We start from the raw sequence: 25,940 nt of genomic DNA on the forward strand, positions 1-25,940 counted from the left end.
TTCCTTCTCCCACTTGCTTACCTCCCTTCCTTTCTGGGCATCTTCTATATATTTTACCTTCAAAGGATTATGCTAGCTAAGGACCAGAGACAATAAGACCATGGCTTTATTCTCAAAAGAATTAATTTGTACACAGTATGGACAGTAGGTAATTGAGTGACCAAAAAGCTAACAAAGAGGCAAGAAAACCATCTGGCCTCAAAGCTGGAGCCAAATGTTGCCAGGAAACTGTAGGATTTCAATAAATGCAGAGATGAGCTGTGCAGATGGTACCATAGTTTGCTTGCCTGTGTATTCCTCTCAAGTAACCTATGCACTAACTAAACTGAATGTCCAGTATTTTCTCACCTCTTTGCCTTCACTATGATGCTTACTCGTACAACAATATTTTTTTCATCTCCATTCATTGAAGGCCTATTTTTCAAGGCCACTAATATCAGATGCAACATATCAGATGCTACTCTGGGTATCAAGGCATGGTATAGTGATTAATACAGACACAGCCCCTGTCACCATAGAGCTTAGACTCTATTGGGGGAAAGAGTATACATAAGTAAACAAATGTAAAAATTATCAAAAGGATGATGAAGAAGATAAGCAGGGTGAGATAACATGCAATAAACATGGTAGGAGTACCTAATTTAGATAAAGTGGTTAGGAGAGGCCTTTCTGTGCAGTTAACATTTCCACGTTGAAATGTCCAGAACTCTCGGAAATACTGAAAGAACCATGGAACTGGGGCATGGTAGTAACACCTACTGTTTGCACTGGTTTCATACTTTATGCTGTCTTGTACTGTATGTTGTATGTTTCCTTTCAGGTCTACATATGATGAGATTAGGTGAGGCTCCTTGAAGGTAAGGACTTTCTAGTACTTCACTACGCCTTATTATTGCCTGCTGCAGTCCCTTTTACATAGTGTGTAACTCTTAGAGGCCTATTCTGTCTCTTCACATGTATTATTTCTATTATGCTCCCCACAATCCTCTAAGGGAAGCATTATCTTTCCCATTTTACAGATATGAAAACATAATCAGAGAGGGTAAGGAACTTGCCTAAAATCAGAGCCAATACCAAGCACCTAATTCATAATTCAAATACAGGTCTGTGATCTCAAAATACCAACCTTTTTCACTACGCAGATGTTATAAATTGGTGGCCTGAAGGCATATTTTATCTGTTCAGTATTTTAATATAGTTCAAGCTAGCTACTAATTTTAAAAATCTGGAGATATTACAGTTACATTCTGGATTTCCATTTTCTCTAGAAAATTCTGATGATCAAATAACACAGGGCCTACATTTCTGCATGGCAACAATTGGCTGGAGCTGAGTAGTGACCCCCTCCAGATATCTTCCACTTTATATCCAGCCCACTTATCTATATAACCCGACTAGTGGTCCTCTGCAAACAGATGAGTTTATAAACCTTGCACCATTCTGTGGTTTAATACAGCAGTATATTATTTATTTAAGTGTCAACATGAGTTTTATGTATACATGTGAATAGGAATTTTTTTTTTCCAGTGATCAACACAGGTTAGAGGTAGGGTCATACTCTCCAAGGACTTCAGTCAAGACCAAGAAACATACAGGTGAGCAAAAGAAGAGAAATTACTGAGGAGAAATTATGGATAAATATCGGAGTTGGGAATGAGTTTAGGTTTTTTTGGCAACAGGATTAGCTAAAGTTGGACTTTATTGTGGAGAGCCTTAGAAACCAGGTTGAAGGGCTTCAGGTTTTCTACAGCAGTTATTAGAAGTTTTCACACAAAAGAAATGAGCTCTTAAAACTGAGCTTTTATATATACTGAGCTTTTAGAAAAGAATTATTTTATTTTACTTCCCCCCCCCCCCCCCCAAAATTGGGAACTACAAAGATAATGTCTACTTACTTTAAATGAACTTCAGTTTGGGAATGTATTGCTTCTCCCAAAACATTTCCAGTTTCATCCACCACAGCAGCTGCCGTATCATCACAACTGGTTTCAATCCCCAATACTAGTTTATGAAGAAATACTTTTCCAGGACAAAAATTAAAACTTCTTAAAAATTCATAAATTTCCCTTCTTGATGGTTTAGAAAAAACTCCTGCTGCCTTATTCAATATTAGCATACTTACTCTATAGATAATTCCTGGAAAAGAAATGAAGAAACAATTACTGGGAACGGACATTGACCACTAACCAATTTAGGTAAGCAAAATTCTAAAAAACTTGATTTATTTTTCAATATAATAATTTTGTAAAATTATAGGAAAGTTTTGGAAAAGTTAGCAAAAATTTTTAAAGGCTGTAGCAACCCATTAATATCAATGACAGTAGGAATGAATATAATGTTCTTTAAGGGGGAAAACAGGGAAGTCAGATATAAAATTTTTTAGTATTACTATCACACTGTTCTTAGCAAACTATTCATTATTCTTTATAAAACAGCTAATAGTCGCATGGATAGTTATCTGAAAAGTGCTATTTATTGTTTGATAGCTATTAACTAAGATAGAATTGGTTTTAAAAAATAATAAAGGCAAGACAGAACAGATAAAAATAAATGCATTCTATTTCCTGAAAATATCTTTCAAAATAAAATTTGATAATTTAGTTTGAAAACAAGAATTCACATTAAAGACACACATTTTAGTCATCTACTTTGGAAACAAGTGTTCTTATGAAGCTCATCTTAAAAGAACCACTTCTTATCTAAAACAACTGCAACCTAATACCCATTTTATCCATTAATTTCAATTTCTCTAACTCGATCTCCATTTTACCACAAGTTTATCATAAGGATCTCCCCCAAATCCCTTTTCCCCCCTCACATAAAAGCAGTCCATCACTAAAGCACCCTGGTATCTTCACACTTCCAAGTATCTAGTTTTATGACTCTAAATCATCTGTCCTAGAACTTTCTGGATGCTTAAGTAGGTCCTTTCCCTACACACTAATGGACAAAATGGGTAAATGAGAGAATATTGGAATTTTTATTGTTCCACTGGAGCAAACGGCAACCGGGGATGAGAGTGATGAAAAACCTCGCAGAGGGGAGTTGTGGGGAATGTAGCACAGAAAAACACACCTGGAGAACTTTGCAGTCACAAAACCCACGCAAGGCTGCCTGTGCTGAGCATTTGTCTTTGGGCCAAGAAGACTCCCAAGTGAACCCAGGGAACTTGGCCAGTACAAATCTCTGTTGTAGGAAGGCGAAGGGCTTCTACTGGAATCGTTCTTCCAGGCACACGAAAGAACCAGTAAGAGAGGGGTGAGCAATTTCACCCACCTTCCTCGTGAATGACAGTAGCTAGTAGAGGCGTCCTTTCCCTAGCAAAGTCAGTCGCTGCGTTATGCAGGAGGCAGAGACCGACCTTGTCGCCCCGGAAGTGATGTCATCAACACAGTCCCGCGTCTCGTCTCCAGGACTAGCTGCTATAAACCTAGAGGGCGTTACACTTAATTCAGTTAAAAAAAAAAAAAGTATAAATGCTGTCTTTGTCCAAGATTCAGTGCGTGTACTCATGCGCTTCCCTTAGATTTGTAGTAACAAGACTTTTATAACATCACACGGCTAATGACCGATCTAGCGGAGGCCGAACGCAGATTTGTCTGACTACACAGCATTAAGTTCTAAACACTACGCTACACTAAAAGACAATTTTGTTTGTCTTTGGCTGGAATTTGGACGCCACTGTGAGAAAAGGATAGAGATTATTCGTCATTCCATTTTAGAGGAACTATCATCAAATCTAAAAGTTGTGGCCTGAAACAGCTAGTACTTTCAGAAGCAGAGTGGAAAGTAGGGACGACACCAAGGACTTGATTGTACAAGGTTCCGAGGGAACGGAAGCGCTTCTGATCGGATAGTCTAAACCGTTACTCCCGCTTTTTGGAGTAAAAGGTGTGGGGCTAGTCCGTTTTTGTGATTAAAAAGAGGAGGAGGAGATGGTACATATTCACTTAACATTAAAAAATTATCCTATTTTCGCAATGCATTGGATGGTTTTTGCTTACTATGTATGCAGACTTCAGAGTAATATGTACTCATATTCTTGGACATTTTTCAGTTTTTTTTATTGCTATTATTGGTATGTGAACTTGTCATTTGTATGAATAGATTTATCCCAAAAGGCTCTCTTCTTCCCTGCTAGACCTTAAGTTTTACCAAGCAAGGACTTCATATATGCAAGGTTCGATAGGCTGTCACGTATATCTGCATCTCGAATGGCAAGAAGCTCTTGGTATAAAAGAAGTGAATCATGGTTGGGAAGTCACAGTTAGAGTCTAGCAATAAGACACAAATATATATATTCATAATTACCAGAATGTTGTTGAGGTTTTTTTTTAGGTGGAACTGATGCTTTCAAAAATTTCACTTATGGTAATAGCAGCTAATTAACAATAAAGTGGCACTTTTGTTGTACCAGGCAGTGTTGCAGATTATTTAATCCTCACTACAATCCGGTGAGGTAGTTACTGTCCTTATTTTATAGATGAGAATTTGATAATTTGCAGGTCACACAGCTAGTAAATGCAAAGCTAAGAAGTTAGGCCATATGGTTCTGGAAACTTGTTTCCTCAATTTCTAGAAGAAAAAATAACCCATATTTTCTCTAGTATATGTGGCTGACCCACAAAAAGGAAAAAAGAAAAATTAAGACCAAAAGGTGAAGAAAAATTAGTTATTCTAATTGCAAATGATTTGTTAGAGGTTATTTTATATGCTGAAATCTAGTCTGAACATAAAAACTTTCACATCTGGCATTTTTTTGCAATTTGAATTATGTTCAGCAAGTGTGTCTCAATGCCCTCCTGTGCAAGAATGTGTCAGGAGTTATCCCTTTTGTATGTGTTGGAATCACTGGTAGATTCCTCATCCAGGAACTTTTGGCTAGTGTTGAGTCTTAATGCTGCATTATGTGAAAGAGCAGAGCTCTCGGACACAGTAGGAAGGAATTTTATTCTTCCTTTGATTGATTTCATGTGAGTAGCAGAAAGAAAAGGCACTTATACTAATACCACATATTTGGCAAGTGAAGGTATACATTTTCCATCTTCTTTATTGTACTAGAGGAAAAATTATTGGTGGAAAGGCATTTATGCTGAGATCTGAGCTTCCATACAGATCATTTCATAGTTTGAATGCCACTGGTGGACATTCTCAAAAAAATATGACCTAACTACTGTAACTTCCACTTGAATCCAGAGTTCCAACTGAATTGAAACATGCTATTTTGTCAATGCCATTGCCCAAGTTTTCATTTGTAAGCTTTTGAGGAAAATTACATACAGAAGAACCTTTACAATATTCATTTCCCAATTATGTAATACTAAATTGGATTTATTTTCATTTACCATGTATTTATCGGGTTCTTCCCTTTCAGCTGGGAACTTTATTAGTTGTTGGGGATAAAAGATAAGATTCACTCCCTATCTTCAAGGAACTGAGTCTAATGACGTAATTACAATACAGCATTATTGTATGCATTGAGAGTGGGAAGTTGCTGGGAGAAGATGGTGTAGCTTGCCACAGATGTATCCACAGCCTAGCAGGACCTGGGTGTGATTACTGGGTTTCAACATCTCACTGTCTTCTAGGCTTGAAATTGGTTTATCAGATCTGGAAGTGACTGGACTCTGGGGTGCTGAGTCCCATGCTCCATCTGCTAAGAAATTGTAAAAACCGTAACACTAATGTGTTAATGTATGAGAAATGTAATGATGGAGCTAGGTTACCTAAGCTTGCTGGTCCTTACCTTCTCTGTATTGAGCAAATTACAATGAAAGCAGAATCAAATTACAATCAGATTGCTTGGTAAATATGGAATGAATGCAATAGAAACGAGTTTGGCGCTTCTAATGGTTAACGTTTCAGGCCCGATGCATGTTTCTATTTGAATCACCTGTCTTACATGCTTCATGGGTTGGATTGTGCTAAAAATACGCTGTCATTTGCTTTCTTCCTTTTTAAAGAGCTTTTTTTGTTGAAAAATCTTTGATGTGGAACATTCTTTCATTAATGGTAATACTGTCAATCAGGTCTCATCCTTGGAAGATATTTTGCTTTTTACCTTAGTTGCTTAGCCACTATGCTTATTTTACAAATTTACTCAGCTGATTTATTTTATTGTGGTGAAATACATGCAACAAAATTTATCATTTTAACCATTTTTAGGTGTACAGTTCAATGGCATTAAGTATAGTCACATTGTTGTGCAACCGTCTTTACCATCCATCTACAAAACTTTTTCATCTTCCCCAACTGAAACTGTACCCATTAAACACTAATTCTCCATTTCCCCTTCTTGCCAGCCCCTGGAAACCACCGTTCTTTCTCTCTACCAAGTACCTCATATAAGTGGGATCATACAATATTTGTCCATTTGTGACTGGCTTATTTCACTTATTAGCATTAATGTCAAGGTTCAGCCAATGTTGTAGCATGTGTCACGATTTCTTTTAAAGTAGACTAATATTCTATTGTTTGTATATACCACATTTTGTTTATCCATTCATCTGTCAATGGTCACTTCGGTTCTTTTCACCTTCTAACTATAGTGAATAATGCTTCTACAGACATGGATTGTATAAATATCTTTTCAAATCCCTGCTTTCACTTCTCTTGGGTACATATCCAGAATTGGAACTACTGGATCATATGGTAAATCTGTTCAATGTTTTGAGAAATTGCCAGATCCAAACGGTCTCAGTTTTCAAGTGTGTGGGGTATGTATATTTTTGGCAGGGGGGGGAAAGGGTAAATTTTTTTGTTACTCCCATAAGTTAAGTGCCGTAACAGAAACATAGGATTTGATAATTCATAGGAGGGACCTATGTTTCAAAGCAGAATCACTGTATAAGGTTTTTATGTAGTATGTGGTATACTGGTATTTTCTCAGAAATGCCAGTTAAATCATCTGGCTTTTCTGTTCCCATTTAAGAAATTGTAACATGAATAATGCATGCTTATCTTCTTGATAATATGCTCAAGTTTTTCTTTTTGTTTTTTTTTTTTTTTTCAGAATCTGAATGTTTTCCAAAAAGTGTTGTCAATAGAAATTTTTTAATACATTATTTGGAAAATCAGAGATGTAAATACTATAAAATTCCTGTCATAAGAAGAGTTCATTGTACAGTGTTAATGCAGTTTACTATAGTTCTTATAATTAAGAATTTATTTTTATCAATATAACTATACAGTTAGAGTGAACATAGTGATAAACTTGGCCTATCTGCTAAACTTAGAATTATATAGAACTTCAGTGCTACAGGCTGAGCCACTTCCATAATGATTAGTTGATTATTAACGGCTTAAACGAGTTAAGAAATGGAACTAAACTACTATGCTTAACATAGAATCTGAATATATTTATACTAAACTGTTTTAGTTATGAAATATTTCAGATTATGAAAGTGTCAAGAATACTATAATCAACTTCTGTGAACCCAACCCTCATTCAAGAGAAAAAACATCACCCAAAGCAGTTGAAGCCTTCTGTATGCTATTTACCTAAGATATTCAGTATTCTAAATTTGAGTTTATAATTCTCCTGTGTTCATTTGAAGTGAAATGAAAAATTTTAAACCCCAAATATGAAACTACCTGCTGAATCATTTTTAACTGGAACTGAAATTGTGGACTAAAATAAAAACCTGAGGCCTTTCATAGCTCTTCTTTTTGACATTAGGCAAAATGAAGGTTTACCTTTGCTATTCTCTTACCTACCTTCTTTCCCTGCCCAGTGCTACTCCAAACTCCCTTCTAGATTGTTTTACTTAGACCTGTCTTCCCAGTACTGCACCTGTTTACATTTTCTACATCAACATGTAATATCCATGAAAGTAATTTTAAAATTACTTTTATATCTGTTCTATTAGAAGGATTACAAAACTGCCCTGGTCTATACTGGGTTGCTGTATTTGTCTTCTTCAGGATTAGCACGAGTATTCTGGTGTCATATTTACTGGTAACATATTAATAAAGAAGATATAGGAGAAATATATTGCATGGCAGTCAAGATTCAACTTGAGCTAGACAAGATAAATTAACAGGTTAAAACCTAACAAGATGGGGTTCCACAGGAAAAAGAAATCTTAGACTTGGCTTAATAAATCCATTAAGTATCTGAAGGGAAAGCCATCATTTAATGATACTACATGTTGGAGAGTTGAAGTTTTCGTGAATGTAAGGTGAATCAGTGGTATGTGGCTGTCAAAATAGCTAAAGTATGAAGTTATATTAAAAAGGGCGGGGGGGAGAGCGCGCCTGGGTGGCTCAGTCGGTTAAGCGTCCGACTTGGGCTCAGGTCATGATCTCGCGGTCCGTGGGTTCGAGCCCCGCGTCGGGCTCTGTGTTGACAGCTCAGAGCCTGGAGCCTGTTTCAGATTCTGTGTCTCCCTCTTTCCCTGACCCTCCCCTGTTCATGCTGTCTCAAAAATAAATAAATGTTAAAAAAAATTAAAAAAAAAAAAAAAAGGGGCAGGGGGGAGGAAGGGAATCCAGAATACAGAAAGCGGTACTGTTGTAGTGACACCACATCTTATCACCTCCTGTAGTTAGCTCTAGTGCCATATAATAATGAACTGCAACTCAGAACAGCATTACCAGGATAGCAGGAGAAATTTGAAATAGTATCAGTTGGAAAATGGTGAAGGCTCTGGTAATGTTTATTCAGTGCTGCTGATAACAGTTTAAAAGTTAAACAATTGAAGCCTTATGTAGAATAAGGATAGATTTTGGCTCAATTTAAAACAAGTTATAAATTCCATTACAAAAATGCAGCCTTGTAAGTTTAAATCCTCTTTTATTAGCATTAATGCAGAAATGTATGGTGGTGTGGCAGTTAATGAAAACTCAAGGTATGGTAAGGGGTTGAAATTACATAGCCTCCTAGGTCTTTTCCAACTCTTAGCATCATGTAACTCCACAAGGGTAATTCATGCAAACATTAGTTAAGGAGATATTATGCCCTTTAGGATCCTTATAGTTTAATAGACCATAGTGCCATAAACCTAAGAAATACAGTCCTATGCTTAAGAAAAAAAGAGGGGAGGGAAGGTGGGGCAGGTCAAAAAGACACAGAAGCCAACCTGGAAATTACCATTGCAAACTCTGACTTCCAAAGGCCAAATATGGAGGACAATTTAAACAACAAATTAATAATGATGATAATGGATTGTAAACCAAAGAATAAGATATCTGTAGGTCCAAAATTATATAAGTGATTGAATAAATAAATGGAGAAGAGAAAAATCTTCCTTACAGAATCCAATAAATAAATGTAGGGGAAATGAGGCAAATAGAAAATCACCATGGAACTCCACAGTAATAGATGTTGCAGGAAACATTCATCAATGAACGCTGAAATTAGTGGTACTTCTGAGCTCATGCATATTTAGAAACTGCCACCGTTTCCTGACTTGAAATTAGGAGCAATTACAGCATTAGCAGTTAGTTTTGTTCTAAATAACAAGTCATGGAATTTTTTTTTAAAGTTTGTTTTTTATATTAAACTGTTTAAACTTGTGAAATTGGGAAGTTTGCATATTTAACACAACCATTCACCTAGTGTTAAGACCAAAAAAGCATATCCCAAATTTGACCACTACTCACCACTTCATCAGCCATTCCCCTAGTCTGAGCTACCTGTTGTATGTAGTTTGCCAACTATTCCTCCTGCTTCCTATTCCTTTACACTCTATTCTCAACATTAGCCAGTAACCTTTAAAATAAAATCAGATCCCTTTAATCTCTAATATAAAACCATCCAATGGCCTTGTCAAGCTTAGAAAAAATTTGCTTATAACCTTGGTCAATACAGCCCTATATGATCTGACCCACACCTACTTCTCTGACCTCATTTGTTAGCATTCTCATCCTCCTTGTTTATTACTCCTTGCTAGTCCCAGTGGCTGTCTTGTTTTTCCTTAAAAACACACCCTTATTCCTGCCCCAGAGCTTTTAATATTATCATTACCTACACTGGGAAGCCTCTTTCCCCAGATGTTTGTACTGCTTGCTCCTTTAGGTCTAAATATCACCTTACGAACATTAGGGAAGACCTTTCTGAGGTAGACTCCCCTGCCTTTCACCTGCTTAATTTTTTTCCCATGGCATTTATCACTACATGAAATGATATGTATTTTTGACTCATTTATTATGTTCTCCAATTTGAATATAAGCTTATTAAGGGAAAAGATTTTAATAAGCTTATATTCAAATTGGAGAACATATAATAAATGAGTCAAAAATAATGTCTTGCTTGCAATCTGTATCCACAATACCTAAAACAATACCCACAACAGAGTGGGCTCTCTGAATAAATATTTTTAAAACATTATAGGATGAAGAGTGGGGGAAGCAGAAGGCCTGCATTAACAGAAGATTTCTACCTCTGAAGTCTGTGCAAAAAGTAAGCCTTTTGAGGTAAGCTTTAAAATGAAGAAAAAGAGGAGAAACTAGGTGGCTCAGTCGGTTAAACACCCAAATTTGGCTCAGGTCATGATCTCACAGTTCACGAGTTTGAGCCCCGTGTCGGGCTCTGTGCTGACAGCTCAGAGTCTGGAGCCTGCTTCAGCTTTTGCGTCTCCCTCTCTCTGTCTCTCTCCTGCTCGTACTCTCTTTTTCTCAAAAATAAATAAACATGAAAAAAAAATTAAAATGAAGAAAAACAAAGCAACATTTTTAACTACCTTAATGAAATTCAGTTGCTTAAACACAACTTGAAAAATGTGACATTGCTGACTGAATTTGGAGATTTACAATAATCTTACACCAAAGAAAAGTTTTATTCAAGTATAGATTACTAACTAAAAAATACATGGGTAAAAGACAAACATACAAAGGCATATCATACAATGGAGTTCTAAACTCAGTACTTTTGAAATACAAAACAATGATCATTACCCCCATAAGTCAGTTTATTGAAACAAATTGATTTTTCAGTTGGTCTATAACTCTTGTCACTCAGTTTTGTTTACAAATGTTACTGGATATTTCAGTCTCATCCCATATCAGAACTTTGGTTTTGACATGTTTACTTCTCAAAGTAGTATGCAGTTATTTTTTGCAACTAATTAATATCAATTATAGGAAGCTTCTCTAAGTCACAAGAATTCAATATGGTTGCTGTTTTGGAAAGAGTTACCACTTTGGGTTATCCACACCAAGACCCATGAACTGAAAGGCCAAACATTAATGAGCAAAATATGGGGAGTGAGAGCAGGGGGACTAAGGAAAGATGTTTTCTTTTGCTGTAGACCTGCTAAAGAAGACTCCATTATTTACTATGGTACTACTGCTAGAGAAGCAGTTTCTGCCAGACCACAGGTTGGCTATATAGTTGTCCACTTTATGTTTCCTTTTCTAAATAACAGCAGACTTTAACAATTAGATTGATCAACCAAATAAGCAGAGACCTCTAAATTACCATATACTCTAACTGTGTGAAATAAATTATTTTCTTAATTGGTTTAGCAGCCTTGTGTCTGGAAAGGCAACAAAACCCATTCTGTTCCAAAATTAGAAGGTTGATTCAGAGGCTGTTTGTAAGATGCCTAGCTGTCTTCTGTCACCAGTCATGAAGGTGGACCTTCATGAACTCATTAATAAATGTAACTCATTAATTAATAAATGTAAAAATGACCTCAATCTATCAACACAATGTTGAGCCAGCAAAAGCAAAAAAAGTACAATCATAAGGTAAGGATTGGATTGTATAAAACAAGAGGGAAATATCCTCCTCTACAACACAAGAGGAACATGTATGGTAATAAAAACAATCTATAATAAACTTGTAAAGAGATGATTCTGGTTTACAGGTTAACTCTGCTTAAACTGACCATGACTGAATGATTGGAAATTTTCTTCTCCTAACATAATGCCCATTCATTATAAGCTAAGCTGGTCTTGTTTTCTTATAAATCTCTCATTTCTTTGAATTCATCTACTAATCCTTCAGTGTACAGCCATTTAACTTATAAGCTGGGCCTGCCCAGCCTGCCTATAACACCTCTCTTCAGAAAGATACCATATGCATTAAACAGAGGCATCTTCTAGTAAATACCTGCACTTCAAAAGAGCAATGTGAAGAACCAGCAACTGGCCCTTCAGTGTAAATACTTCTCATTTCACAATATCACGGAAACAGTGCAGTTTACTAACCACTCCTTCCTTACAGAAAATTCAGTAGCTGTAAAAATTTTCTGTTCCATTTCAAAACATTTCAATACTTATTAATTCCAAAGATCCGAACACCATGTAGCTGTGGCATTTTGGGAATTAGTACACTCAGGAGAGAAGCTGTGTTTAGGATGAAGTGAGTTGGATCATACTTCGTATAGAAACTTGCCAGAAAATATCTGTAGAAATAAAAGTTAAAATATATATAACATCTAAAAATGAAATTACTTAGAATTTATTAAAAAATTTAAAGGTAATAAAAAGCCACTGAAACATAAATACCTAAAAACAGGATCACTTTTGAGCACTAAAACAGGAGGCATCAGATGGGGGTCTAAATTCATTCGGGATTTAAAATTTTATTTAGTGGAGGCATATATGCACATTTTGCATTTCTGCAATCATGTGAAATGCATTTAAAAGAATGTGTTTGCTACTTAGCATCCTTTAAAGAAGTCTTTCAAACTAGGGTTCGTATACTCTGAAATTTCAGGTACAGTTTTGTATTTATGTGTATGTTTCTGAAGAGAAGATCCAGACCCAAAGCATCTATCATAGTCTCAAAGGGTTTGTGACCCACCAAAAGGTTAAAAACTACTGCTATAAAGTTGTGAAAAATGGGGTGTTAGTACATTAATACAATTCAGTATCTTTGAAAGAAAACAAGTACTTGGTTGCCTTTTTTTGATGTTTATTGTAGCCAAACAGGTTGATAACCAGTTTAACTGGAAATCTGGAAAACACTGTTGTAACATTCCAGCTGTTTTGCTGTAACTGACCATATGTACACATTCAAAGACATCCAATATCTAAGAATTTGTTTTAACAAGCCTAAGCTACCTTTAGGACCATAAAGCATCAAGTCAGAATGTCTAGTTTTACCCAAGTGCACACTAATAGTGTCTAGTTTTACCCAAGTGCAGACATCATTTGGACACTGAGGATATCCTAATATAGACAGGATTTAAGAATAAAACATTGGGGCGTCTGGGTGGCTCAGTCGGTTAAGCATCCGACTTCAGCTTAGGTCATGATCCCGCGGTCCGTGAGTTCGAGCCCTGCATCGGGCTCTGTGCTGACAGCTCAGAGCCTGGAGCCTGCTTCAGATTCTGTGTTTCCATCTCTCTCTGCCCCTCCCCCTTCATGCTCTTTCTCTCTCAAAAATAAACATTAAAATAATAATAATAATAATAATAATAATAATAAATTACAAAGAATAAAATATCATACTTTACTTGATCACGACCAAGAAGTTAGTCTATGTATGGGTGTTTGTCTAGTTGGTACTTTTAGAGTACACAGTATTCTAATAACCTTTCCTCTAAATATGGTCATTAATTGGGGCGCCTGGGTGGCGCAGTCGGTTAAGTGTCCGACTTCAGCCAGGTCACGATCTCGCGGTCCGTGAGTTCGAGCCCCGCGTCAGGCTCTGGGCTGATGGCTCAGAGCCTGGAGCCTGTTTCTGATTCTGTGTCTCCCTCTCTCTCTGCCCCTCCCCCATTCATGCTCTGTCTCTCTCTGTCCCAAAAAAAAATAAATAAACGTTGAAAAAAAAAATTAAAAAAAAAAATAAATAAATATGGTCATTAATTTCTAGTAAGAGGAGATAAATTATCTTGTGTAATATGGTTAGAAAAGAATAGCTATTTTGAAGTATGACTAAAAACATCACACAGAGCTGTATACATCATTTTCAGAGCCATCTATATTGAGAAATTCTATAATATTCCACCTATTTCACAAACTATAATCAGAAAATTCTTCAAGAATAAACCATATTCTTCAATCTTTAGTTTAAACCCTTTCTTCCAGCTTTCATATATTTGAAGACTGTGTTTATACTTCCTACCACTTGCATTTAGTAAGCTCATTTGATTTCCTATAATCAATATGGGTTAACCCATAACTTGACGTGTCGGAAATATTTTTGGAATGGCTCCTCCTCATCATACTGTAGCATATATTGTATGCATCATACTGTCCCCTGTGTCGTTTAATAGAAACTAATTTTATGTGTAAATTATATGAAAATTACAGGTTCTTACAAAAACCTAGACAACCCTCTGAGGGGATTCTAAACCGAGGTGGGAGTCACGTAATAGCATTTATATGCCGAAGTATATACTGGAAAGAGACGTGTATTAGGCACTAGAAGTTTAGGATTTCATCTGGGCTCTTGACTCCAACCAGTTGCAAGATCTGGAACAAGGTAATGCATTTGAGTCTGTTCCTTTATCTAAAAATTTGGGATAACACTGCATATCCTACCTACCTGACAAATGATCAAATAAGAAAATGTGAAAGCACTCTGAAAAGTATCAATGCTATATAGATGGCTTTAGTGTTGTTTCTTCAGTTATATAAGGAATTTAATCACAGAATATTTGAAATCATACCTGTGGGTCAAAAATATATTTTTAGAAATATGGATGTTGTACACAGGTACATCTTAGTTGACAATTTTGTGATAACTGTTATTGAAAATTCAGTATACATGTCAGGCTTTTTACATTAATTATAATGCAATCCTCAACATTTTACAGATGAGGAAATGAGGCTTCAAAGAAATGGCCAAAAGTCACAAAGCTAGAAAGCAGTCCAAATTTAGGGCTGTTTGAATAACTATTATTCCTGTTACTGTGTTTATCTTTGTTAGATCATACAAATCATTTCTCTTTTGACATTAATTTTATATAGGGCTCAAACAAAAATTTAAAAAATTTCCTCAAAGTCCTAACAACATAAAAAAAGAAAAAATCTACCACTTTATGATCAATTTATTCTTTTCATTTAAAAATGCCTTCCTTTTCCTGAAATCTACCTTCCCTAAGTCTCAGTTTAAGGAATCCTAATTTAGTCTCCAAGGAGTCTTTCCACTTACTCCAGACTGCACTGATTCTAAATCATGGATATGTTATTATATATGAGCTATATGGTATACAGTGTTTGCTTAAAGTAGACGTAAAACATCCATTATATGCATGCAACAATACTGAGTGTGGAATTCAAAGCAATCTACACATTTATAAATTCTTTGCAGAAATAAAACATTTATAATAACAAATAATGCAAAGTGGCATAAATAAGGGATGTGTAATAACTACTAAAGGAGTTCAAAATAGGCATTATTTCTTAAGGTTGGGTGCTAAGGAGAAGACCGCATGAGAAGGCAGAATTTAAATACTGAAAGAAGAGTAAGACAGATAAATTAAGAACGGAGAAGGTATTTCAGGTAGGAGAAATGATTTGAACAAAGGCATAGAAATAGGACTATACACGAAGCATTAAAAAAATATGCTGCTTAGAAGAGCTTGACCAGGTGGGAGTTGGGTGGGGGTAAAATATTCACATAAAGAAAAAATAAGGTAGGAACCATTTTGTGGAGGGCCCTGAATGTCAGGCAATAGGAGGAAATTTAAGGTTAAATGCTTTACAGACACATGTTATCTCATTTATTTCTTAAGGCATCCAATTGAATTATGTAGTATATCCATAAGCAAACCAAGTAGGTGGTGCGATAAACAGGATTCAACCCAGGTCTGTCCTATGATGAAAGCCTAACTTCTTTTATCTATAAACTATACAGCAATCTCTCCCAAGGAGCTTGAACATCCAAACTGGGGGAGGTGGGTGGTCAATGAAATTCATCTGAAATCACCCAAATCCTTGGTTAGGGTGATTAATCTAATAGTGGAATATAGAGTAAGATTATGCATTTAGCTTTCTTGTAAGCAACTTAAGGATATGAACTACAACATATTTGATCTGTGTATCCTAGGTCTAAACATACTGATGAGCACATTATTGTTGTTGTCTCCATGTATTACTGACTGACGTAAAAACAGTTTATCACCAGCTTGTTAAATTTTGCCTGTATTTTATGCTCTGAGTTAGCTATTTATTGGTAGACGTTTCAACAAATATTGTTTCTAACTGAAATTCAACCTAATAAAAGGACAGCTTCCTCTTATCCAATCTTCTTCATACCTAAAAATTTCCATCACTTACAGAATTATTGGAGAAATTGTGAAAAACTTCCGTGAAGATGTAAACTGTACTCCATAGTCCAGCTGTTCCCAATGAGTTAGGAGCCGTGCTTTACCCTGGTCAGGAGTTTCAAAAGGTGTTCCTTTTACTGCATGCAAAAATACATACATCCCCTGAAAAACAAGCAATATCAAATATAAAATTAGTATTTGTCAGTAAGCATTAAGATAGTTCCAGACTGCTTATGGCAGTATGGGTGATTTAACTTAACAGTTCAAGTTTTAAGCTTTCATACTATTTGTGAAAACCAGTTTCTTCATAGTAAAATAAAACTTTCAGGGGCATATAAAAAATCTTTGGTGAAAACCAGTAAAAGGTCAACCAAAAAAGTAACCTGTTTTCATCTCCTATTAAACTGAAATGCGCACACACACAAAAAAATGAGGATAGCTTTACATCATTACATTTAGATTTTCTAATTCCCTTCTTATTAGGAAATAGGATTATCTTATCCTTGATATATAGGAATGTTTAGTGTCACATTAGTAAATCTGATGATACTTCTAAGATGACAAAAACAAATTGGTAAATAATAATAAACAAAATTTCTGTATCAGGGGAAAATGGGTTTGATAATACTTAATATTAGGACTGTGTTTGTCTCAATGGTTTTCTTCTAAAGCGAGAAAGATGGTTATGTAGTAAGAATAATTTTCAACTCAATTTGCTTTTAAAATCACCACTGTGCCCCAATGGAGTTTCTTTTGTAGTTGTGTTTTTTGTTTTTGTTTTGTTTTCTTTTTTAAAGTAAAAAGTCTTATTAAAAGCCATTCTGTTCAGGGATATGTTTGAACATCTAATTTTGTGATTAGGTAAAAACCAATATATACTAGATTTGGTTTCCTTGAGATTATGATATTCATTCAGATCACTGGTAGTACTACATTGCAGGATCACTGTCTGAGGCACCAGTAACAGAATATTCCTGCCTAAATATTATCATGAAACAGTTTTTCCCACTAGAAGTCATAACGAGGTATCATTTTTTTCTATTTCAACTTTCAATAAATATATGGGAAGAAAAGAAAAACTTGTGATTTGAAATTTTATATTATTAACTAGGTTAAGACAGCCCTCCTTCTCAAAGCTTAGCCTACTTACTAGTTATTCCACTAGGCAATTAAAAAGTTGTTTGGCTGCAATAACACCTAAACTATATAGAAACACTCATGTTCAAATGGATTAACTCAACAAATTTATCAAGTGGCTTATATGTATAGGACACAGGACATGTATGCATTTATGAAATTGAGTAAAACATGTCCACAGTCTTGAAAAAAACTCAATCTTCTAAGAGACAATGAGGAAAAAAAAAAGATATGCATAAGCAATTAGAATGTAGATCAGAAATTGCTATCATAGGTACAATCAGAGTATTCAGCAAATACAAAAGAGGGAAAGGTTCCTTGTTGCTGAGGCAAAAGCTGTGATGCTACCTTGTCAGCTACCTCATTCTTGAAGGTTCAGCTCAAATGACAATCCTTAATGAGGCCCTCCTCGTTAGTAGTAGCCTATGTGCTTGTATAGAATTTTATTGAAAATATTTTATTTACAGCACAACATATTGTTGGAATTGTTTACATGTTTATTTTTCCATTAGCCTGAATACCTCAGGAACAAGGGCTGGTATATAGCAAGTATTAGACATTAAGCCAAGATGATGGTAAGCTAAGGGATATTTATTCTGTAAGCACAAAGAAACCATATTCACATGGGCTTTACGGGAGACAATAAAACACAAATTACACGGTTTTAAATTCTGAAGAGTATGTGACCCAAAAGGCAAAGACTGTGTTTTTTCTAACCGGGGATAACAACCAGGTCTACTTTCCCATTTATTTATTTATTTATTTGTTTGTTTGTTTGTTTATTTATTTATTTTTTCAACGTTTATTTATTTTTGGGACAGAGAGAGACAGAGCATGAACGGGGGAGAGGCAGAGAGAGAGGGAGACACAGAATCAGAAACAGGCTCCAGGCTCTGAGCCATCAGCCCAGAGCCCGACGCGGGGCTCGAACTCACGGACCGCGAGATCGTGACCTGGCTGAAGTCGGACACTTAACCGACTGCGCCACCCAGGCGCCCCTACTTTCCCATTTAAAAGCATTCAGAATATATTTCACATTTTTAATTGGTTTAAAGTGGGCTATCTTCAAAAGAAACTTAAATTTGGAGTCATGTAATTGCTTACATCTATGGCTGGTACTTAGGTCTTTAGTGTGGTGAACTAATACGTCAGAAGTTTGCTTCCCTACGTGTTGTCAATTACCATGTGGCCATATATTGTGTTTCAATATCAGTTAGCCAATTGAAAACATAGGGCGGGGGAGGGGGTGACTTCTAAAGTACATTTAATACATGTCTCATTGGAGAAGAGAAAATTACATGACAATAGACTAATTCAGCAAACATTTACATAAGTCTTTAGAGATATGGAAAATAAAAAGATAAATTCCTAATTATAAAACTATGATAAATAAAGGATAAAAGAATGTAGGATGGGAGTTTTGTAGTTTTCTGGAGGTGATATTTGAGTAGTTTTCCTGCACTAAGAATCAGCCTGACAGAGGGGGGGATGGAGTAAGGGGTATTAAAATAGTGGAAAAAGAGCCTAAGCCAAAGCAAAAAAAGGTGAAAGCAAGATCATTTTCATTATTGTTAGAGAAAAATTCCTGTTTGGAGATGGGCTGATATAAGATTGAGTCCTTTTCTTGCCTCTATACTATTCAACTGGTCTTATATGCCACATAATAAATTTGTTATTTTATTATGAATGTAATGGGGAATCATAAAAGGACTTAGAGCATGACTTAAGCATATATGCATTTTAAAAATAACTGTGCCAACTTGGAATGGAGGAGAGTAGAATAGAAGAACATCAAGGAGACCATTTGATCTACTGGAGTAATCCACCTGAGAAAAAAATAAGGGTATAAATTACAGTAATATCTGTGGGGATCAAGTTGAGAGACAGTAAAGCAGAACAGACAGGGCTTTGACTATATGGATATGGAAGATAAAGAAAAAGCAGTTAACCCAAAACTAGAGTGACCATATATCCTAGTTGGCACGGATGGTCCTGATTTATACCTATTTTCTTGGATTAGTTATTACTAGAGTTCCCTTTTACTCTCAAAACAGACTCAGTTTCGATAATACATTATATGAATCACTATACCTTTGAAGCTATCTGGCTTGACTTATTGGGCATACAGTGGTGCCTTTAGATTAGATAAGGAATAAAGCCAGAGGAACGGGTCATGAGTGGTAAGAGATCAGGAATGAGTTCAATTTATATTTGTTTGTTCTAGGGTAGAAACCGAAAATATGGATAGATGAAGTACCCTAGGCACAATACATAGAATAAAAAGAGATGAAAAAACGAACCTTGGAGACAGCAATATTTAGGAGACGAAAATAGAAGACTGTACAAGAAACAAAAAAGGAAAAATCAGAAATATCTAGGAAAAAGTGATCCCATGGAAGCCAAAGGAAAGGAATTCTAGTAAAAGATATAATTCTTGTCAAATATTTCAGAGAAGTTGCTACTTAAAACTAGTGCTTGCCCTATCAAAGTCCATTGCGTAAAATGTACTAAATGGACATTCACTTATTTTTACCACATTATCCTGTCCTCCTCCAGTCAAATTCAAATACTCTTCAGAAGCCAGGGAATAAAGAAATACATAGTTAATCTGGATTCAATTAAAAATTTGAATTAATTGTATTTCTCCCCTTTCATTCTGCTTTCATAGGCTGTTAAAGATAAGAAAAGTCACTATCAGTTGTTCTTTTTTTAAACAGATAATTTCCAGGGCTGCATCATATGGTCAATAGAGTCAACTGAATCTCTGATACTTTGTAGAGCTATCCTATAGTACAGAAGACCCACAGTCAACATGAAGAAGCTAAGGCACTATAAGATCCTCAATAATGTATGATTAAGCTCAAAATTTCTATACTGAACCAGGAAAGTATATTTAAACAATTTAGAAAAGTTTCTAACAAGGATTGAAACCGAAGATGTTTATTACACTCCAGTTAATCAAAAACCATAACTTCTTCTGAATCATTCTCTTTAATACTATAGTAGCCTGAATTACAGTATCTTGGAAGTGTTGCTAAAATGGCCTATTTTCTAGATCCTATGAAACCAAAAGGAGAAAAAAAGGCTTAGAGAAAGGGCCGATGTTTAAATATAAAGAATTAATAGATAACCCTATCTATCCCATATTAGATATGGATATCTTCAAAGTTATATATACTAAAAATTGAACTGTACACTTTTAAGTCAGCAAATTTTATGTTACATACATTAAAAATTATACCTCAATAAAACTTTTAAACTAAGTGGTGTTTTTTTTTTTTTTAATTTTGTGGTAGAAAAACAAAATTTTTTTTTAATGTTTATTTATTTTTGAGAAACAGAGAGATAGTGCGAGGAGAAGGGCAGAGAGAGAGAGAGGGAGACAAAGAATCTGAAGCAGGCTCCAGGTTCTGAGCTGTCAGCACAGGGCCCAATGTGGGGCTCAAACCCACAAACTGTGAGAGCATGACCTGAGCTGAAATCGGAAGCTCAACCGACTGGGCCACCCAGGCGCCCCATGTTTTTCTTTTCTTTAACATAAAGATTTAAGCTTTTAGCAAATTGTTTTTAAATACACATAACATAAAATATATCATCTTAATCATTTTTTAAGTGTACAGTTCAGTGGCATTAAGTACATTCACACTGTTATGCAACTATCACCACCATCTATCTCTAGAACTCTTTTCATCTTGCAAAACTGAAACTGTACTCATTAAACAGCAACTCCCCATTTCTTTCTCCCTCAGCCCCCGATAAGCACTAAAGCATAGGCTTTTAACCGTTTTATATAAGGTGAAATTCTTACCAGATTATGTATCACATTTGTCAAGGTCCAAGCAACAGGAACACTGAAGAAGGGAATACTAAGTAGAACAATATGAAGCAAGCCAACTCCCAAGGCATATGTCAGCCACATACCCCGGCTGTTCATTACACGGGTATTTGGATTCACCTCACTGTGGGCAACTCCAACATTCATGTTTGCTCTGTAGGAAAGCAATGAAATGAATCAACACTGACAGAACTGGAAACTTAAATACTCTACTCTCACATAACAAAATAAGTGTGTTACTAGGATCATTTTTCTCTGGTTGTTCTGAAATAAAATAAACACACTCACCAAAATATGCTATTTGCAGATCTGCTAATAAAAGCAGTAAATAATTTTTAAATCTGACTTCATGATAAGACTAACAACTTATTTTTACAGTTCTTATTGATAAAATAAGCAATTAAAATCCCTTTCCTAAAGCTTGTCTTCTAGCATGCTGGTTTTACTAAATGAAATAACGGACAGGAAAACTCAACTGAAAGAAAACCTACATTTTCTTATGAGACCAAAGTGAAAGCTCAGGAGCTAAACATACCAACAGAAAAGACCAATATATAAAAAAAGGCCAAAGCTGCAGCATTATTTATAACAGCCAAAATATGGAACCAACCCAAGTGTCTATCCACAGATGAATGTATAGAGAAGATGTGATGTATGTATATAATAGAATATTAGCCATAAAAGAGAATGAAATCTTGTCATTTGAAACAACATTGATGAACCTAGACAATATACTGCTAAGTGAAATAAGTCAGAGAAAGACAAATACCATATGGTTTCACTTATATGTGGAATTTAAGAAACAAAACACACACACACACACACACACACACACACACACAAAACAAAAAAAAAGACATATAAACACAGAGAACAAACTGGTGGTGGTTGCCAGAGAGGAGGTTTGTGGGGAGATGGATGAAATAGAGGGGATTAAGAGTACACTTATCTTGATGATCACTGAGAAATGTACAGAATTGTTAAATCATTATATTGTACACCTGAAACTAAATAGAAAACTGTATGTTAATTACACACTTGAATTAAAGATGACAAAAAAAAAAAAGTAAAGTAGATGCAGCTAGTCTATTATGAGTAGCCAGACTCTTACGTATAATGTAATGTTGTTTCCAAAAAGAGTGATCAGGTTCGATTCACTTCTTTTTAAATACTGAACCTGGGAGGAACATAATGTGGTGAAAAATTTATATGGTCAAGGGATAAAGCTTGTTTCTGTCCCCTGGTACAGTTAGGTTACAACAATGATTCTTTCCTCCTTTAACTTGTCAACTCTCCTTAAATTTTAGGTTTTTTTTCTTTCGTTTTCTAAGTTTTTCCCTTTATTGCATTCAAGTGGAACACCAAAGGAGAAATGGATTACTGGTTCCCAGTTAATTTAATGCTGGCATTTACTTGGTTCTAAGAATCCCTTGAACAAAGTATAACTGTCTTTGTTATAACTTTGTTATAAACTGTCTTTGGTAAAAACCAACCAGTGAGACTGAAAGGGGGACATGATGAAAGTATATTTGGAACAGCTGATTTAGAAACAAATGAACCCTTTCCATAACAGAGTTGGCACTGAGAGAGGAATTTCCCATAACTGCATGCAACAAGTGTTTCCAGAGCAAAATGCCTCATTCTCTTTCCAAAAATCTATGGAAAACGCACGCATCAAGGTTTATGGTGATGAAAGTTGGTTGCACTAAAGAAGCAAAAGTCTCAAATTTATGTGTGTAAATACTTCTTCTAACCTAAACACATCTACTTTGCATCGTACATTATTTTCATGAGCTATAGGTTATATTTAAAAGATACCACAACTCAAGATACTTTTCCATTTTTCTACAGGATGGAGGGGGAAAAAAATAAAGCTCAAAAAAGGCTTAAAATTTATATCTAGCCTGGAAGGCAAAGCTGGTGTGGTACGGACCCTACCCCGGTTCACAAAATCTTTGCAAGAAGGCAGCCGCGCCGCTTCAGGACAAACAAAGACTTCCGACTTTGTCTGCCTACGCGAGTGCCCCGAGGGCTGCGACCCGCTAGGACCCTCTTGGGGACTCCATCGCCAGCCAGACAACCACGGGCAGCTTTCCCCGAATGCTGGAGCGCCTGGCCAGTGAAAGGTCAGCAAAAGCCGCTGCTGCTACCCCCGCAGGGCCTCCTCCACCCTCCCCGTCCTTCTCAGAGCTACACATCCCGCCAGTACCACGGCAAGACTACGAGAATTTGGGGGTAAGCCTCGGTGGCCACTAGACCCGCACGGCCAGACTGGGAGCCCCGGACGCAACCGTAGTTCACTCTCTCCCCTCAAGCCTACCCTGGCCGGCTAGCAGCTCCCTACCTAGCAGCACATCCCCTACAGCCGTTCTTGACCACTTACCCGCCGCCCTACTCCTGGCGGCCAGCTGGGAGCAGAACTAGCTCCGCGGCGACGGCGTCTCTCCCAGGCCGAATGCCAATGATCAACCCCAGCGCAGCGCAGCGCAGCTTGCGGAAGCTTTCAGAGCCGAACGCGCCGTCAGGGGATTGGCCGCGGACAGCGCCAATCCCACGTTCCTCGGGAAGGGCGGGACTAAGTGCTGCGCGCCTAGGGCCCACCCCGCCGCGCGCGCTGGGGACGAGTCCGAGATCCGCGAGGCTGGGCCTGTGAACCTTGCGGGACGCTGTCAGGTCCGACGGTGGATGGTAATTGCCTGCCTCCCGCGAGCAAGAAGGTAGTGTTGTGTGCCTAACGGGCATTCATTCTTATCTTCTCGTAGTCTCGGGAGTCCCTTCTCCTCAACTTGTCCCGGTCGGCGTGCAAGCGCCACTGGCCGCCGTGTTCCCTCCTCCCCTCCACTAACCGAGGGGCGGGAAGCGGCCGAAGCCAGGCTCTTGGGCGCGCACGCGTGGAGGGCGGTCTTTGAGCAGGTCTGGGCTCGCTAATGTCTGGTGTGGCCATTCCTGACCAAACCGTGTTTAGGCCTTTGTTGCAGCCCATTTCCCAGATCCTTCTGAGTGCAGGACTTAAAGTTGTCTGCCAGGCAGACATTTTAGCCCCGGACAGCCTTAACTCGTGAGTGTGGTTTAGGTTGTATGTTGTGGCGTCCTACAGCTGAGGCAAGCAAACTCTCACTTAACCATGGTTTTTACTGGTGTCATTCTGGGTGTATCCACACGTTGAAGACAGGCACTTGTAATACCTGCTGAGGAAATGTGAATTTCAAAAATTTATCTTATTTGAGAACGGAGAGGAAAAGTTAAGATTATTGGAAATCATCTCTGACAGCGAATTTCATTACCTCGTCAGTTCACCAAGTTTGTGATTTGTATTCCTGAAGTAACTTTCAGTAATATTTCAAAATTAGTGTAAAAGAAGGTTGGTTATAGCTATGTATGTATCTTGCATTTCTATTGGTTCTATGAAACTATTGGGTTATATTTATTATGGTTCTTTTTTCACTTTAGTTTTTCCTTGTTTTTAAAAATGTGTATTTATTTATTTTGAGAGAGCTGTAGTGTGTGGGGTGGGGAGGGGAGGGAGCCGAGAGAGGAAGATCCCAAGCAGGCTCCATGCTCAGTGCAGAGCCCCACGCTGGCCAGATCCCAATCCAGTGAGATGCTGATCAGAGCTGAAATCAAGAGTTGGAGGACAAACTGACTGAGACCCCAGGTGCCCTACATTTATCATGTTTTCAAAGTAAATTATTTCACTTTGTTTCCCTAAAGCCTATTAAGTTCTCTGCTTCTTTTTTAGGTACTTTGTTGTCCTTAAATGACTTTCCTGGAAGTACTTTCAGGAGTGTTTGATTTCCTTCCCATCAAATATGGAAGACTGATTCCTGATAATTTCACACATTCTATGCTGTGATGTAAGCCTGACTGCAACTCTTTCACTTTTCAGAATGTGTCATTTAGCATATATACGGTGGAATGCTGGCTGTGTTCAACAGGTTATGCTAAGGATATGAGATTAATATAAAATCTCTGTCCTCGGGGCGCCTGGGTGGCTCAGTCGGTTAAGCGTCCGACTTCAGCTCAGGTCATGATCTCATAGTCTGTGAGTTCAAGCCTCACATCGGGCTCTGTGCTCACAGCTCAGAGCCTGGAGCCTATTTCAGATTCTGTGTCTCCCTCTCTCTCTGACCCTCCCCCATTCATGCTTTGTCTCTCTCTGTCTCAAAAATAAATAAATGTTTAAAAAAAAAAAAAATCTCTGTCCTCAGAGAACTCTGAGCCAGGAGGAAGAGACAGAAAAACAATGGTTACAATAGCCTATGATGAGTTTCCGTTAGCTCTAAGGAAAAGGTGCTATGGGAGTACAGACAAAGAAATGCCTAATCTGTTCAGTGGGAGAGGGTTGATGTTGGAGTGGTTAAGAAGGGCTTCCTTGAGGAGGTGATACTTGAACTAAATCTGGAAGGATGATTAGAAGTCATTTGTATAGAAAGGGAACCTTGTGAGCTAAGGAACCAGTGAGTGCCACCACATTAAGAGAGACAGGTTGTGCAGTATGACAGGCTTACTGTGCATTTGTAGAACAGTGGGATGAGATTAGAAAGATAAAGGTCCAGTTAAGGATTTTGGACTTTACCTGGTTAGCAGTTGGAACTCTTTTTTTTTTTTTAATTAAAAAAAATTTTTTTTAATGTTTATTTATTTTTGACAGACAGAGACAGAATGCGAGTGGGTTAGGGGCAGAGAGAGAGAGGGAGACACAGAATCTGAAGCAGGCTCCAGGCTCCAGGCTCCGAGGTGTCAGCATAGAGCCCAACTCAGGGCTCAAACTCATGAGCTGGGAGATCATGACCTGGGCT

The 25,940-nt window shown here is 37.1% G+C and overlaps 3 protein-coding genes across 10 annotated transcripts in view; 1 reads left to right on the forward strand and 2 right to left on the reverse strand.

The window, feature by feature from the left end:
* Positions 1-2,116, reverse strand: part of OSGEPL1 (O-sialoglycoprotein endopeptidase like 1) — a 29,939-nt gene extending 27,823 nt beyond the window's left edge. For 2 of the 3 annotated variants that reach the window (XM_045480505.1, XM_045480504.1), the window contains exon 1: positions 1,896-2,116. In XM_045480505.1, coding sequence (XP_045336461.1) covers positions 1,896-2,116 — 221 coding nt within the window. The remainder of the gene's footprint in view (positions 1-1,895) is intronic. The other variant, XM_045480506.1, reaches the window with a different exon arrangement.
* Positions 2,025-23,998, reverse strand: ORMDL1 (ORMDL sphingolipid biosynthesis regulator 1). 6 transcript variants are annotated; one of them, XM_045480510.1, is made up of 5 exons: positions 23,525-23,642; positions 21,115-21,295; positions 16,180-16,331; positions 3,277-3,430; positions 2,025-2,136 (listed from the first exon to the last, which is right to left on the reverse strand). In XM_045480510.1, the coding sequence occupies exons 2-4, from the start codon at positions 21,286-21,288 to the stop codon at positions 3,298-3,300; spliced, it is 459 nt and encodes a 152-aa protein (XP_045336466.1). In that variant the 5' UTR covers positions 21,289-21,295; positions 23,525-23,642; the 3' UTR covers positions 2,025-2,136; positions 3,277-3,297. The 6 variants fall into 6 exon arrangements, with proteins under 6 accessions (XP_045336466.1, XP_045336467.1, XP_045336468.1 ...); XM_045480511.1 differs by having other exon boundaries at positions 2,026-2,136; positions 3,362-3,430; positions 23,525-23,641; XM_045480512.1 differs by lacking the exon at positions 3,277-3,430 and having other exon boundaries at positions 2,033-2,136; positions 23,525-23,638.
* Positions 23,733-25,940, forward strand: part of PMS1 (PMS1 homolog 1, mismatch repair system component) — a 99,270-nt gene continuing 97,062 nt past the window's right edge. The window contains exon 1 of the mRNA XM_045480502.1: positions 23,733-23,858. The gene's annotated coding sequence lies outside the window, so the exon portion shown is untranslated. The remainder of the gene's footprint in view (positions 23,859-25,940) is intronic.

Source organism: Leopardus geoffroyi, chromosome C1, assembly GCF_018350155.1.
Source record: "Leopardus geoffroyi isolate Oge1 chromosome C1, O.geoffroyi_Oge1_pat1.0, whole genome shotgun sequence".
Lineage (NCBI taxonomy): Eukaryota > Metazoa > Chordata > Mammalia > Carnivora > Felidae > Leopardus > Leopardus geoffroyi.